Raw genomic sequence first — 13,242 nt, forward strand, 5'->3', positions numbered from 1 at the left:
ATAAGTAGTCTTCAAAATTTTACATCACATTTACCCTGCCAAAGAAGCATGAAAAATCTAGACTATAAAGGGTTTTTTTCTACTTTTTGTTTTTTCTTAAACCATAATTGTTCATACTCATTTCGGGCATAAATGAAAACGTTCCTCAAACGTTCCTGGGCACGAATGTACAGGTTCATGTAGTTATATGTTAAATTTGGTAGTACCATAATGGAATATGTGGAAAACTACAAAACATTCATTCTCTCCATTGAATTATTACAATTTACTTAAAAGAGTGCTCTGAATGGACTGTGGACTCCTCTGACATATTTGTTGATTTTTATGTCACTTATCATTAAAAAAAAAAGTTGCCTCCAACATAGAGCTCAAATAATACATCTACTCAAAAAATATATCCGTATATTTATATATTTATAACTACTAAATTATTAGTACAACACAGTTCTTTCTTGTAGTCGTCTCTATGATCGTCTCCGTTGATTCACGACGTACGCACGCGTTCACGTCATCAGCATGCGTCTACTGTGTTGTCCCGCGCCATTCCTACAAGCGTGTGTTTCCAACTCTGTCTACATTACTGCTGGCAGTGCTTTAGCAACCAGTGCATCAAGCACAGATTCTGTTTTCTCTCGGCATTCTTTTAGGTGAGTCCAGTTTTGTGTATCTTCTCTTGAGCATCACTTGCTGAAGAAATACCACAAGAAGAAATACAGTCGCGGACGTTGTCGGCCCTTGGTTTCGTATTGGATAACTTTAGCTTGCTAGCTAGCACCAAAGTTAGCTTTGGTGTTAAGGGTAATGCACGATCTGGAGCTCTGTAAACCCCGTGTTTATGAGTGAGTGGGTGCGAATCGTATTCTGATGAGTAGACGACAAGCCAGCTAAAGCATGTTGACCTACATTGTAAATATTACACGACTAATGCAAATAAATAGCGAATCGCAGTAGTTTAAAATTGCTCTGATTCTTTGCCACAGGGCTTGCTTTGGTTCCCCCCTGTGCTACCAAAACAAACGAACCAACATCATAGACTAATTTCTCAGCAGATTGTGTCATGCGCTGTGTCTTGGCATCTTTATCACAACATTTCCATGCCCTGATAGAAGCCAGTAGACATGTAGGTGTGCATTATAATACGTGCAGACGTTTGATAACTTGGCTTTAGTCTGTAGCGCTAAAGCTATCACTGTTTAGCGTTAGCTGATAAAGTTATCCCTGCCGCTAGCATAGATGTCCACAGAGCCAAGCGTTTGACAGCTAGCTAATGTTAGTGACATCAGGTAGACTGAGTTAGGAAGGCTATGGCATGTGAAAACACCAGACATTTAGCTGTCTGACATTGGGTTAACATCACGGATTAGCTTCAAATTTTCAATAGAAAACAACTCATTGAAACTTTATTCTCAGGTTCCATAAAGGCCCTTTTATCCATTTGGATTTCTAAATATTTAATCAGAAGAATGATGAAAAAAGATTTGTTTTAAAGGCACAACAGACAGCGTAAAGGCCATTTTTGCAGAGGCAGTTCTTCGGTGTCATTGTAGGAATGGGATGGTTTCAAATTGTGATCCCACCGGCTTGGTAAATTTGACATTTTGACTTTTTTTTTATTACATGTAATTGTGCTGTACCTTCTCATTGCTGACACCGTATGGCATGACCCATCTTCAGATAGGGATTGCACAGGTGTATTGACGATGGCTTGCTTTCGTCAAGTGTCCTCTGAAGCCACAGCAGCGAACCAGCCAATCAGAAGCAGGGCCTCACTTAAGTGGATCGCAGCCATCCTTAATACACCTGTGCCATCCCCACTGTCACGGATCAAAATGTCTCCCGTGGACTCTTGACATTGCTCTGCCCAACATCTAGGTTTGATCGTTAGGTGTGTGTTTGGGTTCGCATCTTATCCTGGTTTCGGTTTAGTGTTTAGTGACTTTTACGTGGTATATTACAATATCTGGTTATTTATATGCCCGTATGCAACATTCAGATTTTAGTCTAAGTTAACAGAATCTGGGTCATTGCAGGTATCAGCCTTGACCTCTCTCCGTCAGTACAAGCAGATATGTTTTCTTCAATCAATAAATTTATCGTTAGTATAGTTTCTCCACTCATTTATAGATTGATTTCTCCTCGTGAAACATCCACATTGCACAATTTTTTTTCTTAGATGTTTAGTCATGTGATTTTGGTTCCTTTTCTTCTTCTTAGTTTTTTGGCAGCTTTGATGGTAGTTAACCGGGATTAAAATAAAAGAGGAAAATAGAAGTTTTGACACTACAGGGATGTGGTTTTTGTTTTGGGACAGAGCTAAAATAAAAACTACAAAAGATCAGGCTTGGTTGAAGCCCCATTCCGATCTGGTCGTTTAAATTTGCCTGGTTTGGCCCCGATACCGATCTGTTCTGATACCGATCAGGACATCAGTAGAAGAAGCCTGTAACTTTTACACTATTCACCATAAAAGTTCAGATTTATGCAGTGTACATCTAATAAACACAGTGTTGTTAATGCTTTAGCTTCCATATCTTGTGTTTATTTTAACTCTGTTAGTTGTCAGCATGTGGTTGCTTGCACCCACTTAGAGCTTAATGTTAATGGGAATCTGTTTAGCTTTATTGGTTTGTTTGTGCATAAAGAAGAAAAACTGTGCAATTGCGCTGGAACAGTGTTGCCATTAGCATCTGCTATAGAGACTCTTTGTTGAGTTCTCGTCTGAAAAACAACAGATAAGGTCTCAGAGGCGACTCCCAGGCACTGAACGCCAACAGTCCAAGTACTGTCTGTGCTGTCTAGTTGTTTTGAGGTTGATGTCAATGTCATTGATTACGCTGATGTGTCGTTACAACCCTAGATTCCAACTTGTTTGTTTTTAGGCTGCATTTCTTCCTGTTTGTGCTGGATTTAATCCTGTCATAGTTTATTTTCTTAATCAGACATTCATTGTTGTTTCAGTGTATGTGCATCATGCTCACACAATAAACACCGATCAGACATAACATTATGACCGCTGACAGGAGAAGTGAATGACATTGACCATCTTGTGACAATACAATGTCCTGCTGGGAAACTTTTGGACCTGGCATTCAAGTGGATGTTACTTAGACATGTATCCTCCACCTAGACCAGACCAGACACCCCCACCTCATAGCAATGACACTCCTTGATGGCAGCAGCCATCCCCAGCAAGACGGAGCCTGACAAAGGCACACACACAAAAACGCTTTAGGAACATCTCAAGAAAACATGAAGAACAGCACAAGGTGTTGACCTGGCCTCCAAATTCACTAGATCCCAAACTGATCAAGTATGTGTGGGATGCACTGGAACAAGCCTGATCCACAGAGGCCCCTCCGCTCAACCCGTAGGACCCAAAGGCCCCCACTAGCAACATACAGACACCACAGGACACCCTCAGAAGGCCCATGTCCATTCTCTGACGAGTCACAGCTGTTTTTGAGGCACAAGGGAGACCTACACAATATTAGGAAGGTGGTCATAATGTTACGCCTGATCAGTGTATCCACAAACAGTGATGATTACAGTAACCTTCATGAAGATAAGATTAAGTACAGGAGTGTTATATTAATGCATTTGTTTTCTTTAGTGTACCCAGTGAACTGTGCATGCATTATCTCTGTTTTTCTGTTTTGCTTTACTGACTGCTTCATGCACCTTCAGCTGCTGATGCATCTGTGCACAATAACCGAGAAGAACTGCACCTGTACCTATGGTTGTGGCCGGCAGAGACATAAATACCCGCCGTTCATGCCATTAAGACTGGTGTTACTGTTACGTTAACAACACCTACATATTAAACAGGGCTTTCTGATAGATGGTTTTACAGAATGAATAATTCTTGGACTGTTTGTTAAACAAGTCACTGTGATGTAACCAGCAGTGGCCACGGCACTGTTACTGAATTCCTGTGCAAGGAGAGCCCTGACGCACACGCAGTCACCACAGGGTTTTGTGGTGGTGAGTGTTTGCTTTTGGATGGTAGGTGGCAGTGTTGCTCCGTATTTTTCCCCCCACTCTTGCTGAAAACCAAGCAATGCGGCTCACTGCCACCGCACTACCTCTGCCGGTCTCACCGATGACCCTTTCTCCTTGTAGCTGTTTGCTTGAGAAAATCAGCCTGTTTCTGATAAGACAAGTATTTTTTTTTTGCACAGTTTCTGTCTGGAATTAACTAAATATAAATCTGACTGCAACGTCTTGAAATGATTAATTTAAGATCACAATTATATATTGGCTTTAATATATTTTTTGGTAGGGAGAATTAACAACCTGGTTAGGTTTTCCCTCTCATTATCGCCACATTTAAATATTGAGGCGCAAGTTCCTTAAGAAGGATTCGTGATCTAATTTTATGCCTGCTCTGGCGTGCGGTTTATTATTCTATCTGAGAATCCATTTTTTTCTGAGGTGCAGAGGCGACGGAGTCAAGAACTTTCTTTGAGAATGAAAAAGACCTTTGGACGTGTGAAGCAGGGGTGCACGGCTCAGCCTTTCGCGTGGCAGAGATGACTGCTAGTGTTTCTATTAGATTTGCTTTTCTTTATTCTGGAGGAGTTTTTTTTTTCTCCCCCTCCCGCTGTGTTTGACAGTGATTTCAGCGGCACTTGATCTATAATAAAGACGAGGAACAAGAAGATGCAGCCACACAGAGCAAGAATGGATTCCTCGTACTGACATTTTCGTGGATATAATTTGACTGGCTCAGTTTTCAGTACATGTTTTATTGTGTTGTTATTTTACATCCCGCAAAACTATTTTGAAATGTTTTTCCCCCCTGAACTTATCCTGAACTTTTTTACAGACTAAATTCTACTTTTTTTTCTGTCTCCTCCTCTTGTATTCTCCCGCAGATATATCCAGCTATGGATATAGACAGTGCCAGTTCAGTGGTGCTGCAGGCCTTAACCCAAGCTACCAGTCAGGACACAGCTGTGCTGAAGCCGGCGGAGGAGCAGCTCCGCCAGTGGGAGACCCAGCCAGGCTTCTACTCGGTTCTCCTGGTGAGGAACGATCTCAGACGAGTGAAATGCATTTCAGTAAATTTAAGGACAGTCAAAAACTTTCCCAGTGAATGTGTTGTATTTCGCAGTACGCAGTACGCCGGGTGTCTCAGGGTTTTATTTTCCAGCTTCTCAGTCTTTCGACACAGCAGCAAATCACAATATTGTGAAGGCCAGCGAAGGCCAGACAGCAAATCTCCACTGAATAGTTTTATTATCTTAACCACACTTCGTCAGTGTCTTTGTGAATGTTCCAAGAGACCACGTGTGGTTGAAAAACCACTGCACTGTGCCCTGACCTGAACAGTTGGTGTGTAACCACCACAAAGCCCACGTTGAGCTGCAATCAAACACTCCGACTTTTCAGAAATATTTGTTTACTATCCCACCGAGACGAGATGGATTTTAGTTTTATCCGTGGGGATTTTGTCAAGAAACCGGCTCAGGATGTGTTCAGCTAAGCTAAGAACAAAGACCTTTTTCTATTCTCAGGAAAATATATTAATTCTGTTGTAAACGGAGACGACACTGACGCACAACATCCTGTTTGAGATTGGCTTAGACGACACATTTTTAGACAACAATGAACTTAACAATCACATCTGTTCAGACCTGTCAAGAGGAAACCGGTACGTAACACCTGCCCCCAAGAAGAACCAGTGCTCAACGAACTTGCAGTCCAGAATAATCTTTAGTTTGACATTTTACTAACTTGGCTAACAAACAAATGCAGAATAAGATACAGGACACCTCCGCTGGCTCCCCAACCAAAAACAGGAAAAACCACGACAAAAACAAACTGGCTTCTCACCCCTACTTGGTGGGACAGCGGTTGAAACATTAAAATCTCATGGCTGTACCACAGGCTCAGATGAAAGGCCCTGAACATGGGGTGGTTCAGCTGTATGATCAGTCACAGGAGAAAAAAAAAAAAAGGGAGAGCGACTGCTCCATCACAGAGGCCTTTTTAAACTGCGCTCAATCAGCTGTCCTCCAATCACTGCCCAGCGTACAAGAAGCTGAAAAGACAAAGGAAGAGCACGGCATCTGTTAGTAAGAGATATTTCCTCTAGTGGCACAACCTGGTACTGCAGTAAATCTACAATACAACTTCATACAGCTACACCTCATGTTGCTTATTGCTTAATGGTATGATATTTACACATTTACGGCTTCCGAAAGGAAGATAGATGGTGACTTGATGACAGATCAGCTAGATCCTTTGACCCAGAAAGACACTTTATTATCATTAAATGCTATAATGTTAAAAAAGTTGGGGGTTCGAAGACGAGACTTTTTGTCTTGTCTAAGAAATGCATCTGAAAAGCCTTCGAGATTTTGTTCCTGACAAATTGAGATTTATATTCGTGCGTTTTGCATCGACGCCATATTTGGTACCAATTACGCCGACGTGCGCGATGTGTCCCGTCTCATTTAGTTTGTGTCTGTACCTCACTACGGAGATGGTAGTGGAAGGACGGCATCGATAAATCAAATGTCAGCCACGCCGGCGAGGTTTCAGTTACAGTGATGGATCTAATAAGTGTTTTTTTTTTTTTTTCCCTGCTTGGGTGTTTCAGTAAATACTTCCACCGTGCAGCTCCGCTAATGATCTCCCGTTCCCTCGACACAGCAGATGGATAATTTATGTCTGTGTTAAAACTAAAATAAAACTTTAAGCCTGTTTTTTTATTAAACTCGTGTTTGTGTCCGCACGAGCCAAGATTCCAATCTCTGATATTACCGTCCTGCCCTTTATGGATCTCCTGCTATTACAGCGTAAAGGAGAATGACTTTGAGAACACTGACAGTACCAGACGTACATTTTCTGGGGTTATGTTTCAATAAATTACAGCAATTAAGAGAAGTGCTCTGTGTTTACATTAGCATTAAGTTGTCCCATAAAAAGTGGCTCCATGGCATCAAACGTCTGCCATTATACATCAGTTTGGTTAAAGTTCTTCCTCTTCTTTTTCTTTGCAGAATATCTTCAATAACCACATGCTGGATGTGAACGTCAGGTGGCTGGCTGTGCTGTACTTCAAAAACGGCATTGACAGATACTGGAGGAGAGTAGCGCCTCAGTAAGTGCCGGCTTGCTTCGCTTTCCCTCCCGCTGCCAGCATCACTCCCTCACTCCTCCAATCTGCTCGTCTTCTTCACCCTTTCCCCTCATTGTCTCATCCACTCGTCTCTATCAGTCGGCTTGTTTTTGAGGGTTTTCCGCTCTCTTCGCGTCTTTTTTGACGCAGATTTGTCTGCTTTGTCTCTCTTCCGCATTGTCTTCACTTTCCCATTGTTTTTCCTTTTTACCAGTTCTAGCTTACGCCTGCAATTCTCTCTCCACCGCTTTTCACAGCTGTTATCTTTCTTTTTTCTTTTTTTTTTTCTTTAAAAGCTTCTATCCCGATTATTCATATCATCACGCTTTGATTTTATACCCCGTTTATTCTTTTGTGCCTCTTTTGTCTGGCTTGGATCGGCTTTGAGAACTCAAAGCCTGCGGTCTGTCTTTGGGTACCTGACTAGGCGGCTTTTGTTCGATTCGAATTGAACATTTGCTCTTAAATTCACGGGACGGCGGCTTGGCCGGTGGTAATCAGTTCTGCTTCAGCGCTCTGTGGCCACTCTTTGACCGCTACAAATTATTACTATTCTCTCCTTTCTTTGCAAAGTTTGTTGCATCTCACCGAAGTTGTTTCACTCTTGTCAGTAAACCTGAATTTCATTTGTGAGAGTGCTTTGCAAGGGCTTTGGTCTTTGGGTTATTTATGTGATTACCTTTGGACCACTGCCATTTATCCCGAGTCTCGACACTGCGTGACACGGCGCGATTCATGTGGTGACACTTTACGGAGCGTAGAAGTCATTACGTAGCATTTATTTTACAGTTATCTACAGTCAGATATGTAATATACAGCTGCTGTGTTGTTGGAACATATTTCAGTGTTGTTAAAATCATCAGAAATGCAAGTCCATTTTGACATATTGATTTCTTATTTCTGCGAGTATCTTGCCAATTTAAATAACTCAAAGGCCTTGAGATAGTCCTCGGGAACTTACATGTACCCAGTAGAGGAGCAGAAGGAGATGCTGAATACAGATGCTTCAGCATCTCGTAGCTGAAACGGCACATGCCTCGCTCATAAAGAAATATGACGAGATTCCATTATAGCAACGACTCCCACCGCTCTGGTCTCGTACCTAATGGCTTACTGGTATGACTGGGTCGCTTAAGGGTAATGGGTAACCATCATTAATGTCATTAGTTCAACCTGTGCTACTGCTGTGTTGGATTATTCTTATTTTTTTTAGTAATGATATCCATGATTTTTCTTGAGCTTCCCGTTTTTCCATGTTGGAATAATGAAACTTTAAAAATGTTAAATGTATTTTAGAACGTGACAGTAAAGCCTTCTCCGTTATTCAAAAATAATTAACAGTAAAACTTAAAGTATACTGGGTCTTGTCACATCTCATAACACAAATAAATAACCAATAATTTTACATATCTCTATAAATAGATTGGCCTTGATACCGGTCTCCTAATACTGACCAGGACATCCCCATAAACATCAATATCAATCAGACTTTTACATGAATGGCACCTTAACCACATAAAGGGCGTTACATGATACTTTCTGCCCAACAAGATGATTACAAGACAGTACAGGTGTGAACGGTAAAGTGAATTTGAGAAACTACAGAAATAAATGGTAACAATAAAATCACAAGAATAGACTTTATTGCCATTTGCACAGATTCAAGGAAGCACATGTACACTCAAATGCTTGCGCGAAGTTCCCCAAGTCAGCCTTTTTATAAAAAAACAAAACAATAAAGGTAAATATTTTAAATAGAAGCAGGAAGAAAAAGAGCATTTATTTGATCTCGCATGAATTACAGCTCTGTGAAATGGTTTCCTCTGCATCGTCGGAGCGTAGTGACAGCCAGGATTGGGTTAAGGGCCTTGATTGAGGGCTCAAGTGTGGCCACTTTGCGGTCCGGACACTTGAACCCCTGACCTCATGATCAGTAGCCCGCAGCCTTAACAGCTACTTAGATCATATGCGAGATGTGATCATAAATGATTCATTGGAATAGATTATGAACTTTAAACTTTCTTCTTTTAGCTGCTCTGAGTCCCTGTTCAGACCTTTGCATTAGTCCATCCGTCCTGGGCAACCCGATAGCAAGTGACCACGTTTAGGTACTCTTGTGTTCATACCTGCCATTGATAGAAGCATGTTAATGCCAGGTGTGAACACACGTATGTGCCTCCAGCTGGCTCGCCAGATCTGATCTCAATTTCATGCTCTGTATGCAAATAATGCAAATTTTGGTTTAACTGTAATAATTTGTGTAGCAGTTGAATGCATTTTATCAAGATTTTATTCATTTTAAATGGAACGCAGACCTTTAATTTTGAATAATGTAAGGTCCCTCCCCACAGAACCAGCTTACACAGGCTTACAGGACATCACACGTTTATATAAGGCAGGTGCAGAATGCATGCGTTTGCATAATTCCTTTCAGTTGCTGACAAGCGTGGTCACTCCTCTTTGCTGATCCATCCAAATAGTTTTTCCAGTGTACTGCAACAGAAGACCTTTTCAAAAGCAGCAAACATTTCTAACGAATTAACACAAAAAGACATCCTTGCAAAAGTGATGTACTTATTGAACTTATAATTTGAGGAGTTTCCTACAGAAAAACGTTTAACAAAGACAACTGGACTTGTAGAGTTTTTGCCACTTATCCAGTGGGAAGTTGAGTTTTAAATAGACTACCTAAAATTACAGAAACCATCCTTGAAAAAAATTTGTTTGACGTGTATTTTAGTGTTTGAGTTTGATGCAAGTCCCATCCACTAACATGGAGGAGGTGGAGCTTTTGACTTATACTGCAGCCAGACACCAGGGGGAGCTCTACTTGCTTTGGCTTCACTTTTGAGTAGTTCCACTGTCCATCTTTATACAGTCTGTGCTTAAGACGGTATAACGTTGGTATACTGTCTCAGTGAATGACTCCCTAGGGCAACTTACAGTTTCAATAAAGAGGTTCACAGTAAACCTATTATTGTTTTGTTTCTTTCAGTAAAATTATTACCTACCCACACGTTACATGGCTGATCTAAAATAGCCAAATTACATTTTATTTTCGACCGGATCATCAAATTCTTTGACTCCAAATGCTTACAAGCACAAAACAAGGCTCAGGCACACACTTGTTCGTATCACTATACCTTTTATTCCTCCTTCCTGTGCTAGTTTAAAGCTCGCCTCTCTCCCAGGAAAATGTAACGTGTAGCAAATCTTGTTTCACTAATTCACACTCTCCCTCTGAGTAGTTTGTCTTCCTTCTCGTTCGGCCCAGGGTTGCAGCACAATTCATTCCTCACATCAGAGGCGCTCAGTCAGCCTACTTTCTGCAGCAGTTCAAAAAGACAGTATAGGGCAAATTATATATATATCATTTGTGCATATTTTAGTTGTCACTGTTTTGCACAAACTACAAGATCTGTGTTGGTGGATAGCGAGGGGGGGAGGTTTATTCAAACTTTCCTAATTAAATCAAGCAGCAGTTGGCTGGTTCTACACTGTAGAATGTGACACATTTAATCGATTTAATCAATCTCATAACAAGCTGGCAAATGGATATCTACATCTTCATTATATTGACGCCTGGTTTGCATGTCTAGCATCCAAAATGAGATAATAATTGGTCTCCTAGGCTATTTATTTTTGCACCTGACAATGCCAGAGCAGCTGGCATCAATGATGTGACATGGAGGTTCAGTACTTGCCACTGTTACCTACAGCCATAAAGCCCTGGCTTCAAAACTCTGTCCTGTATTTTGTGAGGAAGTTGTGTGGATGTCTCTCCTTCCTTATCTGTGTGTATTTTTTTCTTTTAGTCTTACAGCTTTGTGTGTGTGTGGAAAATTTAATGAATCCAATTAATGTGCATCATGAATAATGAAACTGAGCTAAACTGCCGCAAAATGTGTATACCCTAATATTGGCTATATTAAATATTGAATTAATTCACTTAACGGTGGTTATTAAGAAGCACCATAGCCTTACAATTACACGTAATTAATTTCTGTATGTTTGTGTCTGTGTGTGTCTGTGTTAAGAACAGCTTTATCTCTTTGTTTTTGTTTTTTTTCTTCTTCTCTCTCCTCCCCTCCCGACATCCTCTGAACGCCTTTCCTTTTGGTTTGTTGACAGTGCGTTATCAGAGGAGGAGAAGACGTCGTTGCGGGCTGGTCTCATCACAAACTTCAATGAGCCTGTCAATCAGGTTAGTGGGGAAAAATGGAGCTAATATGGAAAATGGAAAAAAAAAGGTGATCAAACGTACCTATGATGTATGTACAAAAAACACATTATGTGGTTTTTGTACATCGCTGTCAGTATTCTACCACAAAGATACCATTCAGGAATCTAGCAGTGCGCGATACATCTGTCTGAAAGGACACGGATGGTGGCCTTAAATGATGAAGATCCATCCTGGTGTCTACAGGTTGTACCGCGTGTCCCTGAGGGACAGCTCTCTAACGTCAGGACTGATAGGGTCCATATGGCAAGCACTGAATACCGCTTGAACACCATATGTCTCATCAGATGCAACCTCTACTTGTCGGATCAAAACTCTGCAAGAGTGTGTGCATGTGAAAGTGAGCGTTCCATGTAGTAGTCCTATAATCCAGGCAAATCTTGGGATCCGACTTTTTATAGAAAATATGAATTATTGATAATTTGCATTTTCATTGATCACGCTGTTAGAAGACGTCAAGCAGTCGTGGAGGTGTTTTAATCATGCATTCTACAGACAGTGCAACAGTTCTCTTGTTTATTTGTGATTTTCATAACTACTGTAAATTAGTTATGTAATAGTTATAATGCCAACAATATGGCTAAATCAGGGTTTTTTGGAATTGACATTGAAGCACAACGTTGCTGTCAACTGCAGCCTCCCAAACAACCAAAAACTAGACTAATGAAGACCCAAATGCTTCTTAGCAACCATTACATTAAATATCAAGTCTGATTGAATACAACTTTCTCTGCTAATGTAAGTTGAGTGGACAGTATTGTAGAAACACGACGTCACCGTCAACTACAGCCTTAATAACCAAAAAAATAGACTAACCGAGCCCAGATTGCTTCTCAGTGTTGTGAAATGGACTGCAGAACTTCCATCTGCGCGAAATCCTGCATTTTGATTGGGCTGAAATGTAGGGGAAGAAAACACAAATGATCGATTGGGAAGTTTTAAAAGTTGTGTTCAACAGATATATGAAGTTCACCTTGATATAAAATCCTAAAAAAACAGATCTTCAAGAACTTGATGAAAGATCTGGAACTGAAGAAATGGACAGTCTTATATGAAAAGTCCTCAGATGGTGAATCTGTGGCAAGGTCATGAAAGACACATAGGATAGTATGCATAGTTTGAAATGTTCCCAATGTAGTAAAATTCTCATCAAGTTGGCTTAGGCATAATCACCTTCTGCCGTGTTAATGCTTTTGCCGCTGGTCATCTTTTCTTGTTTTTTTTGTTTTTTTTCTCCAACAGATAGCAACCCAGATCGCAGTACTGATAGCCAAGGTGGCCCGTCTGGACTGCCCCAGGCAATGGCCGGAGCTCATCCCCATTCTGCTCGAGTCCGTGAAGGGTCAGGATGGCCTGCAGCAGCACAGAGCGCTGCTAACCTTCTATCATGTCACCAAAACCCTAGCGTCCAAACGTCTGGCGCAGGACAGGCGACTTTTCCAGGATGTGAGTCCACAGCATTAGGCTATTTCAGAAACCTAACTAACCTGCTATCTTATTGCTAGTTGTTGTCTGTCCTTCAGAAATTTGTCATTTTGTCTTCTTCACTTTATGCAGTAGTTGTGTACACCCGAGTATACAAAAAGAAAAGTACAGCTTACACTTTATCCCCTGAGCTTTGCTGCTTGTGTTGCTTTTCTTGTGTTCTGCCCTCTGACTTTGTCGTGTACCTTTTTTTTTCTCTGTTAAACCATTTTCTCTTCTTCAGTTTTGTAGTTTGTCTGTAGGAGATGCTGTTTAGCTGCTCTAAAAGACCTGTCAAGTACAAGATTTATAGCAGCCGCTTTCTCCGTGCATGCATGCATTTTCACGCATGGCTCAAGCATGATTGACTCGTTTGGTAATAGATTTCTACGTGTGAAAGGATACGACTGTG

General features: G+C 41.0%; 1 protein-coding gene across 1 annotated transcript in view; it reads left to right on the plus strand.

The window, feature by feature from the left end:
• The first annotated feature begins 381 nt into the window (after positions 1–381).
• Positions 382–13,242, plus strand: part of ipo11 (importin 11) — a 126,966-nt gene continuing 114,105 nt past the window's right edge. Inside the window, exons 1-5 of the mRNA XM_084551960.1 lie at positions 382–647; positions 4,875–5,024; positions 7,008–7,108; positions 11,258–11,330; positions 12,609–12,812. Of these exons, the coding sequence (XP_084408086.1) occupies positions 4,887–5,024; positions 7,008–7,108; positions 11,258–11,330; positions 12,609–12,812 (516 nt within the window). The 5' untranslated portion in view covers positions 382–647; positions 4,875–4,886. The remainder of the gene's footprint in view (positions 648–4,874; positions 5,025–7,007; positions 7,109–11,257; positions 11,331–12,608; positions 12,813–13,242) is intronic.

The sequence above is a fragment of the Chelon labrosus genome, assembly GCF_963514085.1.
Source record: "Chelon labrosus genome assembly, chromosome: 9".
NCBI lineage: Eukaryota > Metazoa > Chordata > Actinopteri > Mugiliformes > Mugilidae > Chelon > Chelon labrosus.